This window comes from Xyrauchen texanus, chromosome 39 (genome assembly GCF_025860055.1).
Source record: "Xyrauchen texanus isolate HMW12.3.18 chromosome 39, RBS_HiC_50CHRs, whole genome shotgun sequence".
NCBI lineage: Eukaryota > Metazoa > Chordata > Actinopteri > Cypriniformes > Catostomidae > Xyrauchen > Xyrauchen texanus.
This window is the reverse complement of record NC_068314.1, coordinates 8,092,663-8,119,852: the sequence shown is the minus strand read 5'-3', so window position 1 is coordinate 8,119,852 and position 27,190 is coordinate 8,092,663. Positions and strand designations below refer to the sequence as shown.

Here is a 27,190-nt window from a genome sequence, read left to right as displayed (position 1 = left end):
GATTCTCACGTGATCCTGAGACTCCGACTGGGCTATGTGCCCAAGGTTCCCCCGTCTCCCTTCAGGGATCAGGTGCGTGAACCTGCAAGCACCTGCCCTGGGAGGAGGCAAACCCATCCCTGTAGGTGCTGTGTCCGGTGCATTCTTTGGGCATCTACTTGGATCACACACAGAGTGGCTGTGGCTCAGGTGGTAGAGCGGGTCGGCCACTAATCACAGGATTAGTGGTTCGAATCCTGGCCTACACGACTCCACATGCCGAAGTGTCCTTGGACAAGACACTGAACCCCAAGTTGCTCCCAATGGCTGGCTAGCACCTTGCACGGCAGCTCTGCATTGGTCGGCAGGTCCGTCATTGGTGTATGAATGTGTGTGAATGGGTGAATGGGTGAATGTGTCACAGCGCTTTGAATACCATTAAGGTTGAAAAGGTGCTGTATAAGTGCAGACCATTTAGATGCTCTGAGCAGCTCTTTGTCTGCTTTGGTGGACAGCGGAAAGGGAACACCCTCTCTAAACAGAGGCTTGCCCACAGGATCGTGGATGCCATTGCATTGGCCTACCAGACCCAGGCCATGCCTGCCCCCTTGTGGGTTTGAGCATGCTCTACAAAGAGTGGGCGCTGGCCAATGGCACCTCTCTAGCAGACATCTGCAGAGTAGCGGGCTGGGCAACACCAAATAACAATCTCTGGGTTGAGCCGGTTACATCCTGTGTTCTTTCAGGTACAAACAGGTAGAGTTTGGTAATATGGAACAGCTTCCCGCGTGTATCGCTTGCGTACAGTGCCTTTCCCCTCCCCTGAGGCAAAAAACATGTGTTTTTACCCCCAGTCAAGTTCACGAAGTCATGAACCCTGGATGTCCTTCCTTCCTAGCCCTATGGTTCGCAAACTCTGTGGAGGAGTTCGCAGCCAGCCCCACTACAGGGTCTAATATGCCCTGTACTGGTATAGATGCTCCACAGGTGCAGATTACTCCGGTAACCCCTGTGATGTATATTCTGTGGTACGGTCTCGTTGTCGGCAGACCCGTGTCTCCCTTGGGCAAAGCTCTCACTGCCCCTGGTCGCTGTGGTTGTAGATTTCCCCCCCTTTGTGGCGGGACCTACCACCGCGCCTCTTCCATGTGCGGCTGCTGAGCCCATGTGTCGTATTGCCACATATAGACTTCCCCTGTTTGGCAGGATGTGGTCTCCATGGGGTATTTTCCCCCTGAAAGAATAGGAAAGGAAAAGAACACCTTCCCCGATGTGTATAATAGCGTTAGATGTCCCCAGCCGAATCTATTACTCTGTGGAGAGAAAACATAGAGAGAAAAGGCCGCGGCTGGCACGGCCTGCTCCCATGCTAGTTATGTCGCTTCCCCCCCTCAGGGATGTGGGGAACTACATGTCGTATTTTGGGGCGTTGGGGGAGGTTACGTGTAGTCTGATGCACTTGCTATTACGCACGCAGCAGCCTGCTTGCACCTGCATCAGCAGTTCACGTAACACGGTTCAGCTGTTGTGGCGTTTTTCTATAGGGACCCCTAGTGTCACTACATCAATACAACGTTGAGTGAGTGACAGAAGGGGAATGTCATGGTTACTGTCGTAATCTTCGTTCCCTGATGGAGGGAATGAGATGTTGTGTCCCTTTTGCCACAACAAGAAAATAAATTCCCTCCTTGTCCTTTAAGGGGCTCTATCACAAGCACAAACTTTATGGTGCGTTCTCATACAATTTGAAGAAAAATTTCGCCTCGCATTGCTCATGCGAGTTGGACCACTGGATTATAAATTTGTGTTTAAACTCGCGTTTGCACAAGTAACGCGGTCCCACGAGTATTCCCCCTTTTCTTCCAGGCTTCTACTACTTGGTTCATAGTAAAGTACAACCAATAGCTGGAATCAAGTAGATGCACATATTTTCAGACCTTACCAGGTAGTCCAACTTCCTCGCTCACTTTCCTCCAAGCAATGTCTTTTTTCGTCCGGTCTCTGTACACGTATGACATTGTGTCATACAATTCCGGGTGCTCACACACCACTACAACAATTTTTTCATCCATTTTTCCAGATTTCTTCTGCTACTACGTCAGTACGTCAGTGACATCTGGACAATATTTCTTTTCAATCTTTAGGCTTTCGCGACAATGCGTCACAATATCAATTTTGCAAATGAAGCGAATGAAGTGAATTTGCATGTTCGAGTCACGCCATTCACCGCCCGCCATGAATTTGCGTCTATTCGCATCTATTCGCATCTTTGCATTGACTTTGTATGTAATCGCGCCAGGCGAAACGCTTGCTTATCATTGTATGTGAACTCACCATTAGTATCCATTCATTTTTAATTGTATGGTAAAGAGCCGCATATTCATTCTGCAAAATATTTTGTTTTGTATTTCATGGTAGAAAGAAAGTCGTACAGTTTTGGAATGACATGAGGGTGAGTAAATGTTGAGAGATTTTAAATTATTGGGTGACCTGATCCTTTATTCATGATGATTTAATGCCCTGTTTTTCTTTATCTCCAGATACGAGAGGGCAGGTGTTGCTGCTGCATTACTCTGCTGCTGAACCATGGCAAACGCGTTTGGTGTGCAAGCTGGGCCAACTGCTTTCTGAGCTGGGTTTCCATGTGTCTCTAGACCTTTGGAACCAGGCAGAGCTCAGTACTCTGGGCCCAATGCCGTGGCTCCATTCCAAGCTCGGTAACATCCAGAAACAGGGAGGCAAAGCTCTTCTGCTGCTTTCTCCATCAACACTACAGCGAGCCAAATGTTACTGGAATTTTTCAAGGGAAGGGATGGAAGAAAGCCACAGCAACCGTACCATAAACTTCTCAGATATACTGGGTGCTGCCCTGGACTGCATTTTTGCTGATTTCCAGAAGGGTGGCGCTGGAGAGCGGTTCGTTCTCGTGCAGTTAGACAGTCATGAACATCTGATCAATGAAGGGTATAACATGCCAATGTTGCTCAGGGGTCTGCCGCTCTATAAACTCCCTTCACAGAGTCAAGCACTACTTAAAGAGCTGTGTTTGGAAAGTCCGAACAGCGTGAGTGGAAAGTTGAAGAAGATGTGGTGGATAAAGTGGGCACGGAGGAAGCTGGCTCAAGGAATAAAGAATGATTGTAATGGGAAGAGGAAGAGGACTGAATCAATGCTCACTCAGATGGATTCAATCAGCCTAGACACAGAAGACATGGAGGAGAAGGTTTTTCTAAAAACTGAACAGTTATAGAGCACTGACATGGTACCATGTTAATACCATTCTTTTTGGACATTTACCATAGTAGTTCTGCTATCGTAATGTTTTGAAGTACCTTGGAGTACCATTTAAATGCCATGGTACATAAATATAGTAATATCGTAAAGTACCATAGTATATTACCTGACATGAAATTATTTTAACATGGCTCAAATCAGAGTGGAGTGGTTGTTAAATATGAAGTCTACATATTTTACTTAAGGACAAAGGAAAATGGGGGAATTTAACAGCACAATATAGCTATAGGAAATAACAATCACAATTGCAATAGAGTGCACCCTTGAAAAAGTGTTTGACAAAGTCAGCCCTGAAGAGTTTTTATCAATATGGATCGTAAAACCTCATATGTAGATTTTCTGTTGTTATACCTATTTTAACCTTGATTTTGCCATGCAAATAGCCATAGAAGTTGACATGGCATTAAATTAAGAAAACAAATAACTATAGTGCATGTTCAATGGAACATTCATAAGTGTAAATACGTGTAAATAGTAAAATATTTGGGAATTTGTACAATTCAATTAAAATTATCTGCTTGTACTCAAATATACAGTTTATTGACAATTTGAGTGTTGTGTCTTGCGTTGTAGGCCTACATGAGACGGATGGAATATGCCATCTGCATTTAGAAGGCCAACAGGATCAAATATCACTAGACTTCTATAAATAAATACGGTTCCTGAGAAGCACAGCGTGCAAAGTGCGCGACAGCTTTTTTTTTTAAGATCGCCAACCACTAAGGCAAACTACAGAAATTAAAGGGATGGGAATGCTACATGTGTATAAAGTGGGCGGGGCTTAACGGAGCGGACGTTTTCTTTAATCTCTTTATTGTGTATTTTTAATTCAATTTCTACTGCATTTTCTCACTGTCATTATACAGGTTTTACACACTGTCCAGTTCGCTGCTGAAGAGGCACATACATGGCGTTTTCACGTGTAGCCACCTGTTCACACGGAACACGTTTTTGCGTCTGTGCAGTGTTTCTATATTAACACGCGCGGTCTATTGCCGCGTTTTTAGATGCCTTGTCAGGTTAAACAGAACTACAGCTGTTACAAACGCATTTCGAAACAACAGCGTTCTGTTCTACTCGTGGCGCTGAATCTAGGTTTTTTGGAGTAAGAACGCGTTAAGATGAATAGCCCCTTTCACTTCACTTTTCTCCGCGCAGGTTTGTATGGACCAATCACGCTCGTTTTTATTTACTAAACGATATTTTTTTATTTTATAGATTGTTTACATTACTTGAGCGAATTTACACGTATTTCATTTATAAACAAATATCTTCACCAAGAAAGGGTTTGAGACTCAAAGTGGTGCCTAAATAGAGGATTCGACCCTTTGAGCCTGACAGCGCCAACTAGAGGAAGACGCACTCATGAAACAGTTATTTGCCCACAACAAGTTCTTCCCAATGAAAGGACCACAGCCAAAATACTACGATGAAGAACCGTCCTAATATTCTTGAGACAACCCATCGTCTTTGAAAAGTTGCCACGGACACCAGGAACTTGTTGCATTTTATGCCAATCCTTTGCCATACAACAGCAACCAACGCCGGTAATCACCGACGGATTAACGTAATAAATATTCATGAGGTACGCCTTCGTTTTAGGATTCGTATTTGGTCAAGCGTGATATGCGTTGGAGTGAATCGTCGCTCGAACAAGCGAAAGAAACTGGTTTTCTTTGACAGTCCAACCAGCATTGTTGCCTATTTGTGAGTTATTGAAAATAAATTCCATGTCGAACATTCGCAAGCTACTTTTGAAATATTAAGTGTGCTACTTTACTAATACACTGCAGTGCTTCTGCTGATTTCACTTTCTTATGTAAGTTCCATGATATAACTCCCTTTTTATTAATCAACAGTCGCGACAACATAATTACATACATATAAATATCTTAATACTTCCATTAGCCTACTGTACTTAATTTATTTTTAGATTTCTAAATTTAGAAACTTAGAAAAAAATTAACTATAATGCAAAGCCTAAATATAGAATTTTAGTGTCGGCATGAACGATAATAAAATATGTTGGCTTAAACATTTACTAATTAACTGACAGTATTTCTTTATTTGGTTTTAACAAAATCATAAATGTACACAGTAAAAGCACTCAGTCACTTTCCTGACATTAAAATGAAAATTTTATTAAAATTAGACATTTTAAAATGTAAATGTCTATGAAGAGCTTTGACATTTTGAAAATAACATGTTGGTATGCTAAAATAATAATGATTTGTTGGCATTTTTTAGCTTTACTTAACTTTCATTGTGTACAATCAAAATATACATTTTAAGGTGAAATTTGAGTGTTGCATTTAGTAAATTAATAACATTGAGTTCCTTGAACTTCTTTAGTTTGAAATTAAGATTTTAAGTACTACTAACTCAAACAATCAAGTACAGAACCGAGGTTGTGGGAATACTCAGTCTGCTTAGGGCTCCAACTCCCTAAGGGGGCACCATCTTACTCTAGGATGGCACCAGAAAGTTCACCGGCTGCCCTTACTCGCACGTTGCAAGTTATTCAAGGACCCGGAAGCAGTTGCGAAACACAGATAATCGCTTCAGGCTCATATCACATGAACATTGTCAAAATGAACTTGTGTGGGTATTTAATAAGTATTATTATTTTTAAGAATTCATAGATATTATAGCCAAATTTAGTAGGTTATTATTGATGTTTTACTGTAAATAGCCGTTTCATGTTTCAAGTATTCCTTGCGCAAGTTTATGTGCAGTTCTTTAGGGTATCAAGTTTAATGCCTGAAATCTTTAGAGACAGGTAAATTAAGTAGAAACAGTGACACAAATGTTAATTTGAAACAACTTGCTATTAGTTGCTAAATATGATTTGTGACACATTTTTAAGTAAATAAAATTGAATTAAATTTTACATTTGTGCATATCTAAGAAATGTTTACTAGTTATGTAGACATGAAATTTGAATTTACTTAAAAAGTGTGATGCAAAAAATGCTACATATATTTTTTAAGTAAATCCAACACATATTTTTTTTCAGTGTAAAACAGTTAAGTTTTGTTCTAAAACTTTATTCTTAAGCGCAACGACCTGATCTGTTTTCATTTGCAAAGCAGCTCTCATGAGAACTAGGCATCTCATATGGAGCTAATATAATTAACAAATGTAATGTACATAAATATATAGTTCCTAAATTATAAAGCGCTACAGTTAGTTTCTTATTATAGCACATCACACCTTAAAATCTTTTACACTTCTAATTGAAAAGTGGTTAAAATTATTTTCTTTAAATTGCTTGTTTTTAATAAAAAAAGTTCTTCTTTCGTTCTTTCTTTCTTTCTTTCTTTTATTCCCCAATGTTGTAGGGTTATACTTGTGTGTGTAGAGAGATGTCCCACTCTCGGATGTCTTTCATGTCTGCTGTGCTCTGCTTTGCCCTTTTTCATCTAATTTTGTGTCAGAACTGCTCAGAGAACTGTAAAGCATGTGGAGGAATAGAGAAAGACCAGTGCTTGCAGTGTCATACGGGATTTACCCTGCACGACAACATGTGTGTGGGTAAGTCAGATGAACAGACTGAGTATACTCTTGACCTCATGGTCCATTTGGTTCTGGAATAATAATAAATGCCTGTATTTCTGTTCTGACAGATATTGACGAATGTGGTACTGAACTGGGTCAGTGCCCTTACAACACATACTGCTTGAACAACCATGGATTTTATGAGTGCATAGGTCAGTGTGATTTATTCCCGGAGGTATTTTATTACCCTAAAATGAAAACTCTCTCATCATTTACTCACCCTCATGTTGTTCCAAACCTGTATGAACACAAAAGGAATGGTGACTGAGGCAGAATGACGGTCACCATTCACTTTTATTGTATGGAAAAAAGATGCAATGCTAGTGAATGGTGACTGAGACTAAAATACTTCCTAACATCTCAGATACAGGTTTGGAATAACATGAGGGTGAGTAAATGATGATATAATTTGAATTTTTAGGTAAACTATCCCTTTAAAACACAACAACAACAATCAAAAATGCTCATAATTTCATATCAATATTCAATTAATACTGATTTCTCCATGTCCTTTGTACCAGGATGTGACAAGGCTTGTATAGGCTGTGTGGGTGGAGGAGCTGCCCGTTGTAAGAAATGTGCTGTAGGATACAGATCATCAGGGATGAGATGTTTAGGTGAGGTTTAGTCAAAGCATGCAAACATTGTAGAGTTTTTCAAGCTTTTGACATGAGGAACCACACAAATATCCCATAAACATATCAGTAAACATTCTCTAGTCCTTATTATTCTCTATTCAAGTCAAGTCAAGTCAAGTCAAGTGGTTTTTATTGTCGTTTCAACCATATACAGTTAGTACAGTACACAGCAAAACGAGACAACATTCCTCCAGGACCATGGTGCTACATAAAAACAACAAAGGACCAACATAGGACCACATGAGACTATACAACGAAATAAAATACCTATATAAACTACCTATATATACCTATATAAAGTGCACGTGCAAACGTGCAAAAAGTACAGGACAGTACAACAAATTACTGACAATGAACAGGACAATAGACAGTGCAGCGCCGACCAGTACTCAGTAGTGCAAAAAGATGACAGTTTCTAAAAATGTAAACATAACATACTATGAGATAATGTTCTATGCACATAGCAGTTATTGAGGTAGCAGACAGTTATAAAGTGACAGTAATTAAAGTGCAACTCAGGACACGTGTGTGTCAAACCAGTCTCTGAGTATTGAGGAGTCTGATGGCTTGGGGAAGAAGCTGTTACACAGTCTGGCCGTGAGGGCCCGAATGCTTCGGTACCTCTTGCCAGACGGGAGGAGGGTAAAGAGTTTGTGTGAGGGGTGTGTGGGGTCGTCCACAATGCTGGTTGCTTTGTGGATACAGTGTTTTTTGTAAATGTCTTTGATGGAGGGAAGAGAGACCCCAATGATCTTCTCAGCTGTCCTCACTATCCTCTGCAGGGCTTTGCGGTCCGAAACGGTGCAAGTCCCAAACCAGGCAGTGATGCAGCTGCTCAGGATGCTCTCAATAGTCCCTCTATAGAATGTAGTGAGGATGGGGGTTGGGAGATGTGCTTTCCTCAGCCTTCGAAGAAAGTAGAGACGCTGCTGGGCTTTCTTGGTGATAGAGCTGGTGTTGAGGGACCAGGTGAGGTTCTCCGCCAAGTGAACACCAAGGAATTTGGTGCTTTTGACGATCTCCACAGAGGAGCCGTCGATGTTCAGCGGAGTGTGTTCACCTTGTGCTCTCCTAAAGTCAACAACCATCTCTTTTGTTTTGTCTACATTCAGGGACAGGTTGTTGGCTCTACACCAGTTCGTCAGCCGCTGCACCTTCTCTCTGTATGCTGACTCGTTGTTCTTGCTGATGAGACCCACCACGGTCGTGTCATGGGCGAACTTGATGATGTGATTCGAGCTGTGCATTGCTGCACAGTCGTGAGTCAGCAGAGTGAACAGCAGTGGACTGAGCACACAGCCCTGGGGGGCCCAGTGCTCAGTGTGGTGGTGGTGGAGATGCTGTTCCCGATCCGGACTGAATCTATGAACAGCATTCGAACGTATGAGTCCTTATTGTCTAGGTGGGTGAGGGCCAGATGGAGGGTTGTGGTGATGGCATCGTCCGTTGAACGGTTTGAACGATACGCAAACTGCAGTGGGTCTAGTGAGGGGGGCAGCTGGGTCTTAATCTGCCTCATGACGAGCCTCTCGAAGCACTTCATGATGATGGTTGTAAGTGCGACGGGACGGTAGTCGTTGAGGCAGGACACTGAAGACTTCTTTGGCATGGGGATGATGGTGGTGGCCTTGAAGCACGTTGGAACGACGGCGCTGCTCAGAGAGATGTTGAAGATGTCGGTAAGAACATCTGCTAGCTGGTCTGCACATCCTCTGAGCACTCTGCCAGGAATGTTGTCTGGTCCAGCAGCCTTCCGTGGGTTGACTCTACGTAGAGTTTTCCTCACATCTGCCGTGGTAAGACAGAGCACCTGGTCGTTGGGAGGAGGGGTGGACTTCCTCGCCATCACGTCGTTCTGCACTTCAAACCGAGCGTAGAAGTCGTTCAGCGCATCTGGAAGGGAGGCATCTTTGTCACAGGCAACTGATGTTGTCCTGTAGTTGGTGATGGCCTGGATGCCCTGCCACATGCGCCGCTTGTCACCGCTGTCCTGGAAGTGACTGTGGATTCTCTGGGCGTGTGCGCGCTTTGCCTCTCTGATTGCCCGTGACAGTTTGGCCCTAGCTGTACTTAGGGCTGCCTTATCGCCTGCCCTGAAGGCGGAGTCTCGGGACCTCAGCAGCGTGCGCACCTCCGCAGTCATCCACGGCTTCTGGTTGGAGCGTGTGGTGATGGTTTTGGAGAAAGTGACATAATCAATGCACTTGCTGATGTAGCTGGTCACTGATGCTGTGTATTCCTCCAAGTTGGTAGAATCGCCATATGTTGCAGCCTCCCTGAACATGTGCCAGTCAGTACACTCAAAACAGTCCTGAAGAGCAGAGATGGCTCCTGCTGGCCAGGTTTTCACCTGCTTCTGAAGCGGTTTTGTGCTTCTGACGAGCGGTCTGTATGCTGGAATTAACATAACAGAGATGTGGTCTGAGTAGCCGAGGTGGGGCGGGGCTCCGCCCGTGCACGCCTGGGATGTTTGTGTAAACAAGATCAAGCCGTTACGCCCTCTCGTTGCAAAGTCCACATACTGATGGAATTTAGGGAGCACTGTCTTGAGATTTGCATGGTTGAAATCTCCGGCGACAATAAACAGTCCGTCGAGGTGAGCGTTCTGCAGTTCGCTCATAGCCCCATACAGTTCACAGAGCGCTTCCTTAGCGTTAGCGCTGGGGGGAATGTAAACTGCGGTTATGCAAACAGTGGTGAATTTCCGTGGTAGATAAAAAGGTCTGCATCTAACAGTCACAAGCTCCAACAGCGATGAACAGTAACTAGAGACTAGCATAGAGTTCTTGCACCATTCCGTGTTGATGTAAACACACAAGCCACCAACGCGAGTCTTACCGCAGAGAGCTGTATTTCTGTCGGCACGAAACGAGGCGAGCCCGTCTAGCTGAATGGCGGCATCCGGAACTCTGTCGCTGAGCCACGTCTCCGTGAAAACAAAGACGCAGCAGTCTCTAAACTCACGCTGCGTAGCCTGCTGGAGTCGGATATAGTCCAGTTTATTGTCCAGGGAGCAAACATTTGAGAGCAGGATAGGCGGGAGAGCCGGCCGGCTAGGGTTTGTTTTAGCCTAGCATGGACCCCGCCCTCTTTCCGCGCTTCGCTTTCGCACACCGCTTACGACGTCCTCTCCCCGGCCACCGGCATCAGGCGACGCCGAGGGCTGGAGGCCTGGTCTCCGCAGCAAGCCGAGTACGCGTAGCGCCTCCTGCAGATCATCATGCAGCTTGGTTTTTGCATGAGTCTTATATTTGTCTGGCGATGGTAGACACGAACACCGATTGCTCCGATGTCCATGTGTTGCAAAAGTCGGGCTTTTTTAACAAAAATAGCACCATTGTGGATCCGGAGTGGCCGCTGCGTGCTGCGGTAAAGCGGTAGAGCGGACGCCCGTGAAGGGGGACGCCCGTTTTGGGATCACCCAAAAGAGCAATTTTCAAGGCTTCTGAATAGTATTATATTTTTATACTTCAGTGATACTTGATATAGTTTAGGTCATCAAGTGAGGTGCTTCTCAGTGTTATACTTAGCCTAAAGCGCTATGGTTCCCCGTCTGTCGCTCTCTCCACGTTGTGTCAGAGAAGCGACACTAGGGGTCTCTCTTGAGCGCCGAATATGCCTCTGATCCATTGAAAAAAGGCCAATGAGAAGTTGGCAGTCAGTATTTGCATACCCCGCCCCCGGACATACGGGTATAAAGGCGAGGCAAATACTAGAGTTCATTCAGAAATTTTCTTCGGAGCCGATGGTTGTACATGCTGTTCGCAGTGAAACACACCCGTTCCTGTATTCCTCTGACGCTACTGCATGCTGTTGGATTGAGGGCGCATTACAGCGGCGATTCTTCTCATTGCACGGCAGTGCATATTGCCCCTGGGCGCTTCGACAGCGCAGTATAAAAAACTCAGACGAGTTTTAAAAGAGAAATTTTCTTTAAAAGAGCGATTTTCTCTAAAAGAGCAAAATACACAGCGGCGTTGAACGTCCTTTTCAGGACAAGCTGCTCCGCCTCAACCCGGGCCCAGCTCTCAGCCCACGCGTCGAGCACCCCGCAGGAAGCAGACACCCCTGTCTCATGGACCCCCTCGAGGACCCGGAAGGCTCCCAGGCGCTCCTTAGACGGACGACCCAGAGCCCAAGATGTTAGCTCCGGAGATGGTAAGACCACTCCGTCCCCCGGTGGAGGGCCGGGAGGAGAATTTTCCTTTAATAACTTTTCTTTTGCCGCTCCCCTTAACCGGGGCAGCGGTACCCAAATTCTCAATAAAAGAGCTATTTCCTTTGTCTCTGGGTCATCTGGCCCGCAAATGCCGTTCTCACGGCACTCTGCCCCCAGATCTCAACAGTCCCGGCACGCTGAACGCGGCCTCAGGCCTGCCTGCAGCCCCACGACTGTACCCCGGCCGGCCGGTTCTAATGAGTCCAGAGGACGCCACTACAGGACCTCCTCCTCAGTCACCAACCCGCCCCCTGCCGGATGTGCGGAGCAAGGTAAGTGCTTTGAGTTTTTTCTCAGCACCAGAGCCTCGGGACGCGGCCGCGCCTCCCGACGGCGTATTACCTGCTCCACCCCGCTGCAAAGCCCCACCGGGTACGTCAAAAATAACCGTCCCCTTGGTGCCCCTAGCACGGAGATTGGATGCGTGGCTTTCACTTCCCAACCCGTCTTGCTGGCTGGCCCGGACCATCCGACTCGGTTACGCAATTCAGTTTGCCAGGCCCCCGCCCCCCTTCACGGGCATCCGCTTTACCGCAGTGCACGGCCAACATGCCAAATTCCTGCGCGGAGATCGCTACTCTTCTACTCAAAGACGCGATAGAGCCTGTCCCTCCAACCGAAATGAAGAAGGGTTTCTACAGCCCTTACTTCATTGTACCCAAGAAAGGCGGCGGCTTGGACCTGCGAGTTTTCAATCGAGCGCTGCTCAAACTCCCGTTCAAAATGCTCACGCACAAGTGCATCTTGACAAGCGTCCAACACCTAGATTGGTTCGCAGCGGTAGACCTGAAGGACGCGTACTTCCACGTCTCAATCTCGCCGCGACACCGACCTTTTCTACGGTTCGCGTTCGACGGCCAGGCGTTCCAGTACAAAGTCCTCCCCTTCGGCATGTCTCAGTCCCCTCGCGTCTTCACGAAAGTCGCAGAGGCAGCTCTTGCCCCGCTCCGAGAAGCCGACATCCGCATACTCAACTACCTCGACGACTGGCTCATATTGGCCCACTCCCGAGAATTACTATGTGCTCACAGAGACCAGGTGCTCAGGCACCTCAGCCGCTTGGGGCTTCAGGTCAACCGAGAAAAGACCAAGCTCACCCCGGTCCAGAGCATCTCCTTTCTCGGCATGGAGTTAGACTCAGTCTCAATGTCCGCTCGTCTCACCAACGAGCGTGCGCAGTCGGTGCTGAAATGCCTCGCCAAATTCAGGCCAGGCACAACGGTCCCTTTAAAACTCTTCCAGAGGCTCCTGGGGCATATAGCATCCTCCGCCGCGACCACGCCACTGGGGTTGATGCATATGAGACCGATTCAGCACTGGCTTCAGACTCGAGTCCCGAGACGAGCATGGCGCCACGGCACGCACCGTGTGACGATCACCCACACCTGCCGAAAAACACTACAACCCTGGGCAGACCTCTGCTTTCTACGGGCAGGAGTGCCCCTACAGCAGGTGTCCCGACGCGTCCTGGTCACTACCGACGCCTCCAGATTGGGTTGGGGCGCCGTGTGCAAAGGGCACGCAACCACGGCCCGTTGGAGAGGGGCCCCGCTGCGCTGGCATATCAATTGCCTAGAGTTGTTGACTGTCTTCTTTGCCCTGCGGCAGTTTCTCCCGTTAATTCGAGACAAACACGTCCTAATCAGGTCAGACAGCACCACTGCGGTAGCGTACATAAATCGCCAAAGGCGTGCGCTCCGCCACATGTCACGACTTCGCCCGTCGTCTCCTCGCTTGGAGCCAGCAGCGACTCCGGTCGCTGCGTGCCACTCAAATCCCGGCAAGCTCAATGTGGTAGCGGACGCACTGTCACGACAGAGCTTACCCAGTGGAGAGTGGAGGCTCCACCCCCAGTCGGTCCAGCTGATTTGGGAGCGGTTCGGCCAGAGCCCAGGTAGACCTGCTTGCCTCCGAGAGACCTCCCACTGCCTGCTCTGGTGCGGCCGAACAGAGGCTCCCCTTGGGACAGACAGCTGGCTGCACAGCTGGCCAGCGGGCTATGCTAAGTATGCTTTTCCCCCAGTGAGCCTTCTTGCACAGGTGCTGTGCAAGGTCAGGGAGGACGAGGAACAAGTCACACTAGTGGCTCCCTACCCTGAGGAAGGACCTTCTTTCTCAGGGGCAGGGCACGCTCTGGCATCCGCATCCAGACCTCTGGAAACTCCACGTCTGGTCCCTGGACGGGACGCGGAAGATCTAGCCGGTCTACCACCTACCATCGTAGACACGATCAACCAAGCCAGAGCCCCTTCTACCAGGCAGCTTTACGCCCAGAAGTGGCGCCTGTTCGCAGATTGGTGTTCTTCCAGGGCCGAAGACCCACAGAGGTGCGTAGTTAGGTCAGTGCTCTTATTCCTGCAGGAGAGGCTGGAGGGGAGGCTGTCCCCTTCCACCCTAAAGGTGTATGTCGCTGCTATCGCGGCTCACCACAACGCAGTAGATGGTAAGTCTCTTGGTAAGCACGACTTAATCATCAGGATCCTAAGAGGCGCTCGGAGGTTAAATCCCTCCCGGCCAAGTGTTCCCCTCCTGGGACCTCTCGGTAGTCCTCGCGGGCCTCCAGAGACCTCCCTTCGAGCCGCTAGAATCAGTTGGACTTAGGGCCCTCTCCCTTAAGACAGCCCTGCTAATTGCGCTCGCTTCCATCAAGAGGGTCGGGGACCTGCAAGCGTTCTCTGTCAGCGACACTTGCCTGGAGTTCGGTCCGACAGACACTCATGTGATCCTAAGACCGCGACCGGGCTATGTGCCCAAGGTTCCTACCACGCCCTTCAGAGACCAGGTAGTGAACCTGCAAGCGCTGCCCCGGGAGGAGGCAGACCCAGCCCCTTCGTTGCTGTGTCCGGTACGTGCTTTGTGTACCTACCTGGACCGCACGCAGAGCTTTAGACGCTCTGAGCAGCTCTTTGTATGCTTTGGGGGACAGCGGAAAGGAAACGCTGTCTCCAAACAGAGGCTTTCCCACTGGGTTGTAAACCATTTCATTGGCTTATCACACCCAGGCCGTGCCCCCACCCTTGCAGGTCTGAGCTCACTCAACAAGGAGTGTTGCGTCCTCGTGGGCACTGGCTAAGGGTACCTCCCTGGCAGACATTTGTAGAGCAGCGGGTTGGGCGACACCCAACACCTTTGCGAGATACTACAATCTCTGGGTTGAGTCAGTTTCATCCCGTGTTTTCTCAGGTCCGAACCAGCAGAACTCGGTAACACGCTGATGGGCTGGCCGGGTGAATCGCTTGCGTATACGCCCTTTCCCTTGCTTGAGGTAAAACAGTGCATCTTTTTTCCCAGGAGACTCCAGGGCCCCGGCTGTCTATTGCTCTATGCAAGAAACATAGAGAGAAAAGAGGCCCAGCCAGGCTTGGCCCGTTCCCAGGTTGGCTGCCTAGGGTAACCAAAAGGATCCCGACGACTTTTCTGGGGCATTGGGGAAGGGTACGTGCCCTGGCACAGCTGGTCGTTTGGCACGTAACAAATACCTGCCCGCTCCTGTGTCAGCAGAACACGTACACGGCTCAGCGCATGGCGGATTTAAATTGGACCCCTAGTGTCGCTTCTCCGACACAACGTGGAGAGAGCGACAGACGGGGAACGTCTAGGTTACGGATGTATCCTCCGTTCCCTGATGGAGGGAACGAGACGTTGTGTCTTCCTGGCCACGTCGCTGAGCCGAACCGCTGTAGTGGCCAGAAGTGGTTTTCCGGCTCCTCAGAAAAATCCTGAATGAACTCTAGTATTTGCCTCGCCTTTATACCCGTATGTCCGGGGGCGGGGTATGCAAATACTGACTGCCAACTTCTCATTGGCCTTTTTTCAATGGATCAGAGGCATATTCGGCGCTCAAGAGAGACCCCTAGTGTCGCTTCTCCGACACACCGTCTCGTTCCCTCCATCAGTGTATGGAGGTTACATCCGTAACCTAGACGTTTTTGTTGCCATTACAAAAATTATAATAATAAAACAAACTGACTCACAAAAATAATTCATGTTGATGGCCTTCGTAAACAAACTTTGTGGTATGGTTAGAGAATTCACAATGCTCACTTCTGGGCTGAATTTGCATTCTGAAAAACTCTCTAGGCTGTATTAGGCATTGCATCGACATTCAAACAGTTTTCTTTTAAGTAATTTGAAAACAAACATCTTGATTCCTTTTGTCAGCTGCGATAATCAAAAATCCAAAACGTTTCAATCAAGCACTTTTCACTGTCAGTGGATTTTGTCAAGGCAAACATTGGATTGAAGTTCTATAGTTAATTTTTCAGTATCTTTTATGATTTTTTTTTAAATGGACTTGCACCTTATTTTTTAAATACATTATATATATATATATATATATATATATATATATATATATATATATATATATATATACACACACACACACACACACACACACAACAGTTAGTTCCGGATGAGAGACTTTCCATGAGCACTGATGTTCTGACAGGATCAGCACTCAGACGCTTCATTGTGTGTGTATCACTCCGCTTGTATTCGTGCCATTCTAAACTAAGGTGTAACGCCCATTTCGCACATACTCCGTTTGCAGTGCGTATGCGGTGCTTATGCTGTGTGTATACGGTACAGGAGCAGCACGCGCTATAGTGCTTTCACATATGCTGCGTTTGCAGTGCGCTACTGATCCGCAGTTTCTGTGTGCCACAAAATCGTTAACTTTGACATTGTTTAAGACATTGAAACAGTATGAAAATTTATTTTAATCATTGTGATTCTTTGTTTTAAATGTAGTTCGAGTTGTTGACAGAAGAAAAGCTATCGCGCTATATCTGTTGCTAAGAAGGAGAAGAATGAGATGCATTTGGGTTCACTCTGTCTTTTTTTAGGGTAAAAACAATCATATATGATGGCATTTTGCAACTTTTGGGACTATAATCATACTTTTTTGTTTTTCTTGACCCTGTAATTTAGTAACTGTAGAACACATTAACTGAAATTATGTGTATATGATGAAATTATTACAGTTTCTTGTCAATCTATGTCTATTTTAATGTGAACAATGCGCTGCCACTTTAATTCAGTGCGGTGCAGCACAGCAAAAATAGACTCGGTCCGTAAACGATCGCTGCACTGCTGTATACGCACCGCAACTGGAACGGATCGATGGACTGCATACGCGTGCAGTGTAAAAGCTCTAACCTGTTAACATGGGTACGAAAAAAAATACGCACCGCATACGCAATGCAAACGGAGTATGTGTGAAACGGGCGTAAGAGCAGCATATATCTGTTAGCAGTGAAATTACATATGTTAGCCAGCAGGTGGTGACAAAAGATCATTTTTGTGTGTAATATGAGCCAGTTGGTGACGTAAAGTGAATCCGTTAGTCATTGTTTACATATAACAGATGCTCGTGTTACCACTACATTACTTAAGCGTTTTAAACAGCTTTAAATGAACAATTTGAGGATTAAGGCTCATTGCAGCTGAGAGACACAAAGGACTGTTTGATTACAGAACTCGAGTAACACTGCTGTAATTACCTACGGCACTCGGCCTGCGGCCGAATCACAGCAGTGCTGATGTAGGGCCATATCGCACTTTTGCTTGTGTGATATTACGTGATATTTTTTTTGTCTTAGCAATGCAGACAACCAGAAAAGTTCATTATTCTTAATTGCCATAGTTTTTATAGTATGCCTGTTTATATATAATAGGATATATCACCATATGGTTTTGGGCGTGTTCTGCCCAAACCATTATTATTTCAAGCTAGACAAATATATGACCACTTCTTCTGTTCTGCATTGGCACGTATTAATATACTTATAAGTGTTGCTTTAAGTTGCACTGCTTGAAATGGTATCTTGTAACTAAAGATGCATTCCCACCAAAAACATTACAGGAAAGTTCCGTGTAGCGGCCCTTTGGTATTGAAAGAAGGAGGCAGAGAGTTTCCTACGGGTGCCTTTGTTTATTTAGCTTCAGGTGCAATAAACTTTAATGTTCAGCGATGCCTTTGTTTGATATCAATCACCTTTATGCATCACATTTCTGCAGCACTGTATTGAACATTGTATTTCGTCGTATCACATCACTTCAAATCTCCTCCTGATACATCGCAAGCACTTCAAAACACCGTAAAGCACCGTAATGCACCGTAAAACTACAAAGAAAGACAAATAAAGAATAAACAAATGTAAATACATATTCACAATATGATATTAAGCGTTCACAGCATAAGAAACATATTATTAGCCAAAGTTTAATAACAAATATTATGCTCGAAATAAGAAATCAAAAAGCACTATGAAATGATCATGAAATGAACATGAAACATAACATACCTCGCTCCGCTTTCCAAAGGGTTACTAAAACAAAATATATTTACATTTTTAATGATAATTAGAGCTTATTGACTGTTGACTGTGAGCTTGTGTAACATATGTGAACTCTCTTCTGTGTTGCAAAAAAAATTCCCTTGCGTACCTTACGCCCTCTAGTAGAGATGTAAAGAAAAACAAATTAAAGGGGCCGGTCATTACATTCCGGATACAAGATTTGTTAAGCTCAATCAAAAGCATTTGCGGTATACTGTTGATAATAACCCCCAAATTTTTTTTTTTGGTGTTTTATTTAGAAAAAAAGGAAGGAAAAATATGGGTTATAGTGTGGCACTTACAATGGAAGTGAATGGGGAAAATCCATAAATGTTAAAATACACATTGTTTCAAAAGTTTAGCTACAAGATGCAAACATTATACATGTTAGCATGATTTTAGTGTGATAAAGGGATTTACTGGCTTTACAGCATTTAAGAGATTACTGGGTTTACCGTGTTGCATAGTCCTGACAACAAAGTTGTAATATTGGCTATAAATGTACACGGACAAGATTTGTAAACGAATCACACTAAAATAATATGCATAATATTTACCTCTTGTGGCTATACTTTTGAAACAGTGTGTATTTGAATGTTTATGCACTGGCCCCATTCACTTCCATTGTAAGTGCCTGTAACTGCGATTATACTTCTCTCTCTCTTTTTTTTTTTTAAATAAACAAGAAACAGGTTTGAATAATGTTTTGTGGTCATCAGCATTATGCCCTAAATGCTGTCAACTGAGCTTATTTTGAACCAAGAGTATACATTTAAAGGGATAGTTCACCCAAAATGAGAAACCTGTCAACTCACTCCAATCCCATATGTCTTTATTTCTTCCATACAACACACAAGGACACGTTACGCCGTGACTGATACTATGGAAGAAGACAATTTTTTCATCATGCTTAACATCCCTTTTTGTGTTCCATGGAGTAAAAATTTAATACATGTTTGGAACAATATGATGGTGAGTAAATGAGGACAGGTATTATATTTTGGGGTGATAAAACTATCCTTTTAAGAATGTTAACAAGAATAAAACAAAAACTACTACTAAGTCGAACGTAGTTAAAACCACAGTGGAAAAAAATAAAACAACAAAAAACCTCTTTTCAGGTTCTATTTGAACATTGTGTTTGACCTGGTTATCCTGCAGATATTGATGAATGCAGTGAGGAGGTGTTGGCCTGCCCTGGTTTCAATGTCTTCTGTGTGAACACAGAAGGGTCTTATCAGTGTCAGTGTGCAGAGGGATACACACCCAAGGACAACACCTGTGAGAGGAACCAACCAGCAGGTGAGCTGGAAATGTAATTTTAGTACCAAGCTCAGATATAAAATAACAGAGATCTAATCTATGAGCAGCGGATGTGAACTTCAACCACTGAATTAAACAGATCTGACCCAAAAGGTTCTGTATTGTGTAACTCATCCAGTGTATTGTGCTTGTTGCACATGTTGGTCCAAGAGTGGCTAAACCTGTTTTGTATGTAACAGTAGTGTCATATGACACTAAAGGTTGTTATAGATGTTAAACAAAAGTTAAACTGTAAAATATTACTATTTTAAATCCACATGAAATCAAAATGGACCTTGTTTACTGTCTTAATTCCCATTCTTGGCCTTGTTGTGCATTATTCATCAGTGCACATTACTCTCAAGATTACTTAAATTTTTTTGTCTTGGTAATCTGCCATTAACCTTTTGATGAGTATGGTCTAAATTCCCTTGTAGTGCCCCCTGTAGTGAGTAATTTTTGCACGTGACATTGCCCAGCCGGTAGAGGTGGGCAGAGTGTAGAGTATTGTTTTATTTTAATTTCTGATTTCTTATCATACATTTTTTAATAAAATACTGTATATAATATAGTAATCATGTGAACAAATGGGCTATGTTTGCTGTACTGTATTTTTTACTGTAGTTTTTTTTCATAGCTGTAAAAAACAAATTAACAAATAATATCAGCAGTCCGATTTGCCTGTATGCACTGTTTGACTTCTGAGACATTGAGTGTGTGTTTGTCTTTGTGTGTGTGTCTTTGTGTGTGTGTCTGTGTGTGTGTGTGAGACAAGCGCTAATGTCAACAGACTTGGCTGCATGTATCTGATAATCATGCTTGATCAGCATAATTTCAATGTGAGTATATGAGTTTTTTAACTGTTATTGTGGTGCTTATGTGATAGTTTGTCTGTCTGTTAGAAAAAGTATTATATGCATGAAAAGACTGAATGATTTGCTGTTTGTGTGAATGAAAACTGCATGTGTTTAGATATGATGGCTCTGTGCCTATACAAGCTGTGAATTGTTATCGTGGTACTTTTGTGACAATTAGTCTGTTTGTTAAAATAAACATATTATGTGCTTGAAAAGACTCTGCTACTAAAGTAAACAAATGGCAGTACGCATCAGAGAAAATCACATTTGATGTATTGACAGTGGGTATAAAAGCTGTCAACATTTTATTGTGGTACTTTGTTGATGAGTTGGATGTATGTATATAAAATAAACTTATTCTGTGTTTTAAAAGACTGTATAAATGACTGTTTGAAAAAATATAAATTACAGATGCTTGACCAGTGCAGCCTGTGTCAGCATGAATTTGAATCTGGCAACTTGTAACGTAACTGGCTGTTGCTGAAACCTCATGGTTGCTGTTGTAACCTCCGTTCCCCGATGGAAGGAACGAGACGTTGTGTTGATTGTAGTGACACAAGGGGTCTCTTCTGAGAGCCTCGCGTACCTCTGAACTTCAGAAAAGGCCAATGTCAAGTTGGCAGAGAGAATTTGCATCCCCCGTCCCTGGACATACGGGTATGAAGGGGAGCAGGCGATCAAATGTCAGACAGGTTTTCACTGAGTAGCCGAGAATAAGGTTACAGTGCATTACAGTGGTAGGGATAGTGACGTGGCCAGGGGAACACAACGCACCATTTCTTCCATCAGGGATCAGAGGTTACAACAGTAACCATGACGTTCCCCTTCTGTCACTCACTCGATCTTGTGTCGATTGTAGTGAAACAAGGGGTCCCACTTCAAAACGCCATGCACACACCATGTTACGTGACTCCCGAGCCAGGGGCAAGCAGGCTGCTGCGTGCTAGAAGCCGCTGGGTCGGCTGCACGTAACCCTACCCAACGCTCCCACTAAAAGGTGTCATATACTGCTCTTAGGTTCCCAGTACCCATACGGGAACAGGCGACCCTTAACTGTGACACCGCGCCTTTTCTCTCTCTATGTTTCTCGTCATAGATTTGAAAAACTGATTTGTAACAGGGAGGTGCTGTCACGAGGAGCATGAGATCCGATAACCAGGTCTGGGTGGGCCAATAAGGAGCCACCAAGGCCGACCTGTTCCTCATCCTCCTTGATCTTGCACAGCACCAGAGCAAGAAGGATCACTGGGGGAAATGCGTACTTGCGCAGCCCCTGGGGCCAGCTGTGTACCAGCATGTCTGTGCCGAGAGGGGCCTTCATTAGGGAGTGGCTGGGAGTGGCGCCCGGATCCGAGGTACCAAGCCGCGAGGGTTGGGGGGAAGGTTCCAGTCCAACCCAATGCTTACAGCGGCCCAGGAAAGCTTGTTGGCCATCTGCGTGTCAGACTATGACTGGGCGGGCTGACCCGAGGACGGGAGTCCGGTCAGGTCTTCAGTGTCAGATGCCTGAACACTCTCCAATACAGCGGCGAAGTCATCATCCAGACCTGGCTCCAGAGATGAGGCAAACTGGTCGTGAAGTGAGCCGCCATCATCACGAGCGCAGACGGAAGCAAACGAGCGTGCCGGGGGGCGGGTGGTTCGTGGGGCTGTGCCTGGCGAAACCGAGCCCGCTGCCATCCCCAAATCGCCTCCATCGGCAGCCGGGTTGTCCTCAATCCCGTGGGAAGAAGGTGCAATGGGGGGGTGGCTGGAGTGGCGTTCATTTTGAGAAATGAAAGCCGTGACCGCAACGTTGCCATGGTCATGTCCTCGCAGTAAGAACATGAACCATCCACAAACGCTGCCTCAGTGTGATCGCTACCCAGGCACACAAGCCAGTGTCTATGACCATCGGATCTGGAGAGATACCGCTCTCAGAAGAGACCCCTTGTGTCACTACAATCGACATAACGTCAAGTGAGTGACAGAAGGGGAACACATATTGTATGTGTGATGCTACTCTGTGGGCCCCGTTATTTCTCCACCTTAATTCTGGCCTAATGTGCCGAATTCCGTAAAAGCGCTACAGTGTGGTGTACGTTCATGCCCCCAAAATCCGAGAAGGGTATAGCTGCAGGCATTGCTCCAAAAAGAGGCATTCACTCCAAATCGCCATTTGAAGATATAGGGAGCCCCTTATCTAACCCTGCCGCTAAACCTAACCCTTAACTGTGAGTGGAAGTGAAGCCCCATTTTTGAGTAACGTCTCTCCCTTTTGGAGGAAATCCTCCCTCTTTTGGAGATTCTGCCCCCATTTGGAGGTCTCCGGCCTGCAGATATACCTACTTGGAAAATCCAAGTAGGTTTAGGTGCAGGCCAGATATCTCAAAATGGGGGTTGAATCTCCAAAAGAGGGCAAAGTTACTCTGGAATGTGTGGGGTTATTCCAAAAGTGAGTTGTGCCAATTCCAGAAGGGGGCATCACTTCCACAAGGGTTAGGGAAAGTGTTAGGTTAGGGACTCTCTTTACTCCCACCCTTTTTTGGAGCTTTGCCTGCAGCTATTTACTTCTCCAAAAATCACCTGTGCTGTGCTTTTGACGTCACAAGATTTTGATCTCTGGTTACAGATAGAGACTACATTTAAACAAAAGAGATAAAACTCTTATGAGATTTGCATGTGCAGTTTTTCTTAAATAGAATTGTGACTGGTAATTGTTACTCCGATTAGTTTTTGTGATGTGGTTTAACTTATTTTCACCAGTTGCTAGCACATATGGTTTTTAGGGATTTTTAAAGTTCACTGACATTTTGATATCTCTCTCCTCAGCTGGTGAAGAAAAGGGTTTTTTTGATGACATCCAGGAGGATGAAATCGAGGTTCTACAGCAAATGTTCTTTGGTGTGGTGCTGTGTGCATTGGCCACATTGGCGGCAAAAGGGGACCTGGTGTTTACCTCCATCTTCATGGGTGCTGTGGCTGCCATGGCTGGATACTGGCTCTCTGACAAGAGTGATCGAGTGATGGACACTCTCATAAGAGGGAGATAAATGTGTGTATGTATGTGTATATATATATATACACATACACATTCATGCAACAAACTTGTAAAGTTATTTGCAATTTAAGTTTTTAAATATTATTAATTTTTTTGTGGTTGTGGCTCTATATAACACTGCAAAATACCCATATGTTGATGCTTAACTCTAATTGATCCAAGGAAAATGTCAAGATGTTTGCTAAATATAAAAAAGAACTAGTTCACGCCATCAAACTCATAAAATGACAAAAGGGTACAAAAAGTTTACTTGTGGGCTAATTTCCAAAGCTTCTGAAGCCATAAAATAGTACTTGACTGATACAATTATCTTCATTTGAACTCTTAAATCCCATTCAAACTTTCAAATGTTTATTTTTTTTACCATTTGCATTTTCAAATATTTTTAAAGGTTTGATATCAGTGACACCAAACATGAATTATTATAATTATAAGATTAAAATGAAACAAAAAAAAGACATTTTCTAGTGACAAAGACAAGATATTTTCTTGTGACTGCGTACTAATTAAGGCTGTCAATAAATTGTTTTAATCTAATTAATTACATGAAATGCTGATTTTTATTTTTTTACTAGAAAACAATACAAAAATTATGATCAAGAATATGATTTTTGCCCTAATATTACTTAGAAAAAAATTAATTATGATCCAACTTAAATTTTCTTGATAAAAAAAAATATGATCGTGCCTGGTGACGTTCATGTAAAATGGCAAGATATTGCAATTTAAACAAGGTTTATTTCTATTTCTTCTGCTCCAATCTTACTTATCTATCTGCTTGTATGAATGTAACACATCATAAGAAAGTGTTTCACCGCTGTTCAAATGAACTTTGGATCGCATTTATATGTATAAATGTTTTCCATCTGAAAGGACTAAATATTAAATGAAACAAATGACAATGAAGTGCAAACTTATCTCTTCAGTAATCAAAATACTTTTTGAATGTAACTGTATTCTTAATAGCAGTGATTTAAATTGTAACTATAGTGGAATACAGTTACTTATATTTTGTATTTTAAATACATATTCCCGTTACATGTAATACATGTAATAATGTACAGATTTTGCTGTTTTGAAAGGAAATTGGTACTTTTACTCACCAAAGTGGCATTCAACTGATCACAATGTATATTCAGGACATAAATAATGTGAAAAATTACTAATACAATTTGAAAAAGAAAAAAAAAAAAAAAAGAGTTCAATTAAAAAAAATCCTCCACATGCAGCAATGACAGCTTTGCAGATCCTTGGCATTCTAGCTGTCAGTTTATCCAGATACTCAGGTGACATTTCACCCCACACTTCCTGTAGCACTTGCTATAGATGGAGCTGTCTTGTCGGGCACTTGCCATGCACCTTACAATCTAGCTGATCCCACTAAAGCTCAATGGGGTTAAGATCCATGTGACGAGGAGGAGAGCGTGGCGGGGACGTGACTACACACGCCCGGCTCCCAATCAGTCTAATCAGCCGAAGTGCAGCGGACCGCGTCAGATCGGGAGAACCACATGCAGCTGCCATGTGTGTGTTTATGTTGTGTGTCTTTTTGTTTTCATAAAACATTATTTTGACGGTCCAGCCAGTTCCCGCCTCCTCCTTTCCCAACCTTAACCTTGTTACATAGGTGCCGAAACAAGGGAAGGAGGAGGGATGCGCTGTCGTGGAGTACTCGCCACTGCCATCCACCTAAAGGAGTAGCCTGGGCCATTCACTGGGCTCCCTACCGGATGCCAAAACGTGGAGGGGAGTTCCTTCTGCCAGGGGTCAGAGGATTTGCTCCGGTCAGCCCAGGTAGGAGCAGCTGTCATCCTCCAGATGTTGGGGAGTGGCTGAGAGCCGGGCGACAGCGAATCTGTGCTGGCAAACAAGGTTATTCCCCTCTCTCTCTCTCGCTATTGCTCTGCCCTTTCCCTTTTCGTTTTTTCCCTTCCCTCGTCCCCCTCCCCAGCCCTAGAGAGGCGGGGAAAAGCCCATGACAAAAGTGGCTTTATCTTTGCAATTCTTCCCATAAGGCCTGCACCCGAGTTTTCTCTTTACTGTTGTACATGAAACTGGTGTTCAGCAGGTAGAATTCAATGAAGCTGTCAGCTGAGGACATGAGGCGTCAAACTATAAACTCTGATGTCTTTGAAGACTATAGTGTACACCTTTGTATGAAAACTTCAGTTTTTATTTTTTGGCAATTTCAAGCATTGTGTAGCCTTCATTCCTCAAAACAATGATTGATTGACAAGTTTTTAAAGAAAGCTGTTTCTTTTTTTGCCAATTTGACCTAATATTGACCTCAAGACATGCCAGTCTATTGCATACTGTGGCAACTCAGGAACAAAAACTAAGACAATGTTAAGCTTCATTTACCAGCTTTCAACTGTGTTTGATATAATGGCAAGGGATTTTCTAGTACCAAATTACCAATTTAGCTTGATTACTCAAGGATAAGGTGTTGGGAGTGATGGCTGCTGGAAATGGGGCCTATCTAGATTTTATCAAATTACTTTTTTCAAATAATGATGGTGCTGTTTTTTACATCAGTAATGTCCTGACTATACTTTGATCAGCAGAATGCCACTTTGGTGAATTAAAGTACCAATTTTCTACTGAAACAGCAAAATCTGTACATTATTCCAAACTTTTGGCCACCAGTATCTATATGTGTATAAATATATGAATATAAAAATATGAATTGACATTTGCATACATCAGTATTTGCTGCAAAAGTCCCCCAAATAAAAGAAAATTAAATATATGATTATATATATATATATATATATATATATATATATACACAGTATCTCACTAAAGTGTGTACACCCCTCACATTTTTGTAAATATTTGATTATATCTTTTCATGTGACAACACTGAATAAATGACACTTTGCTACAATGTAAAGTGAGTGTACAGCTTTTATAACAGTGTAAATTTGCTGTCCCCTCAAAATAACTCAACACACAGCCATTAATGTCTAAACCGCTGGCAACAAAAGTGAGTACACCCCTAAGAGATAATGTACAAATTGGGCCCAAAGTGTCAATATTTTGTGTGGCCACCATTATTTTCCAGCACTGCTTTAACCCTCTTAGGCATGGAGTTCACCAGAGCTTCACAGGTTGCCACTGGAGTCCTCTTCCACTCCTCCATAACGACATCATGGAGCTGGTGGATGTTAGAGACCTTGTGCTCCTCCACCTTCCATTTGAGGATGCCCCACAGATGCTCAATAGGGTTTAGGTCTGGAGACATGCTTGGCCAGTCCATCACCTTCACCCTCAGCTTCATTAGCAAGGCAGTGGTCATCTTGGAGGTGTGTTTGGGATCGTTATCATGCTGGAATACTGCCCTGCGGCCCAGTCTCCGAAGGGAGGGGATCATGCTCTGATTCAGTATGTCACAGTACATGTTGGCATTCATGGTTCCCTCAATGAACTGTAGCTCCCCAGTGCCGGCAGCACTCATGCAGCCCCAGACCATGACACTCCCACCACCATGCTTGACTGTAGGCAAGACCCACTTGTCTTTGTACTCCTCACCTGGTTGCCGCCACACACGCTTGACACCATCTGTACCAAATAAGTTTATCTTGGTCTCATCAGACCACAGGACATGGTTCCAGTAATCCATGTCCTTGTCTTCAGCAAACTGTTTGCGGGCTTTCTTGTGCATCATCTTTAGAAGAGGCTTCCTTCTGGGACGACAGCTATGCAGACCAATTTGATGCAGTGTGCGGCATATGGTCTGAGCACTGACAGGCTGACCCCCCCACCACTTCAACCTCTGCAGCAATGCTGGCAGCACTCATACATCTATTTCACAAAGACAACCTCTGGATATGATGCTGAGCATGTGCACTCAACTTCTTTGGTCGACCATAGCGAGGCCTGTTCTGAGTGGAACCTGTCCTGTTAAACCGCTGTATGGTCTTGGCCACCTTGCTGCAGCTCAGTGGCAGGGTCTTGGCAAT

General features: G+C 44.5%; 2 protein-coding genes across 10 annotated transcripts in view; both read left to right on the top strand.

Annotated features, from left to right (window-relative positions):
• The window catches only part of LOC127632566 (uncharacterized), a 28,600-nt gene extending 24,780 nt beyond the window's left edge, over positions 1 to 3,820 (top strand). For both annotated transcript variants that reach the window (XM_052111215.1, XM_052111214.1), the window contains exon 17: positions 2,520 to 3,820. In XM_052111215.1, the coding sequence (XP_051967175.1) occupies positions 2,520 to 3,229 (710 nt within the window). In that variant the 3' untranslated portion in view covers positions 3,230 to 3,820. The remainder of the gene's footprint in view (positions 1 to 2,519) is intronic.
• Positions 3,821 to 3,951: 131 nt separating this feature from the next.
• On the top strand, positions 3,952 to 26,028 carry LOC127632569 (protein disulfide isomerase Creld1). 8 transcript variants are annotated; one of them, XM_052111222.1, is made up of 6 exons: positions 3,952 to 4,431; positions 6,615 to 6,807; positions 6,900 to 6,983; positions 7,353 to 7,448; positions 19,191 to 19,331; positions 23,000 to 26,026. In XM_052111222.1, exons 2-6 carry the CDS (start codon positions 6,639 to 6,641, stop codon positions 23,218 to 23,220), a joined length of 711 nt encoding a protein of 236 aa, XP_051967182.1. In that variant the 5' UTR covers positions 3,952 to 4,431; positions 6,615 to 6,638; the 3' UTR covers positions 23,221 to 26,026. The 8 variants fall into 8 exon arrangements, 7 of the variants coding, with proteins under 7 accessions (XP_051967182.1, XP_051967177.1, XP_051967176.1 ...); XR_007969120.1 differs by lacking the exon at positions 3,952 to 4,431 and adding an exon at positions 4,486 to 4,858 and having other exon boundaries at positions 19,191 to 20,170; positions 23,000 to 23,138; XM_052111217.1 differs by lacking the exon at positions 3,952 to 4,431 and adding an exon at positions 4,489 to 4,858 and having other exon boundaries at positions 6,711 to 6,807; positions 23,000 to 26,028.
• Positions 26,029 to 27,190: the final 1,162 nt, after the last annotated feature.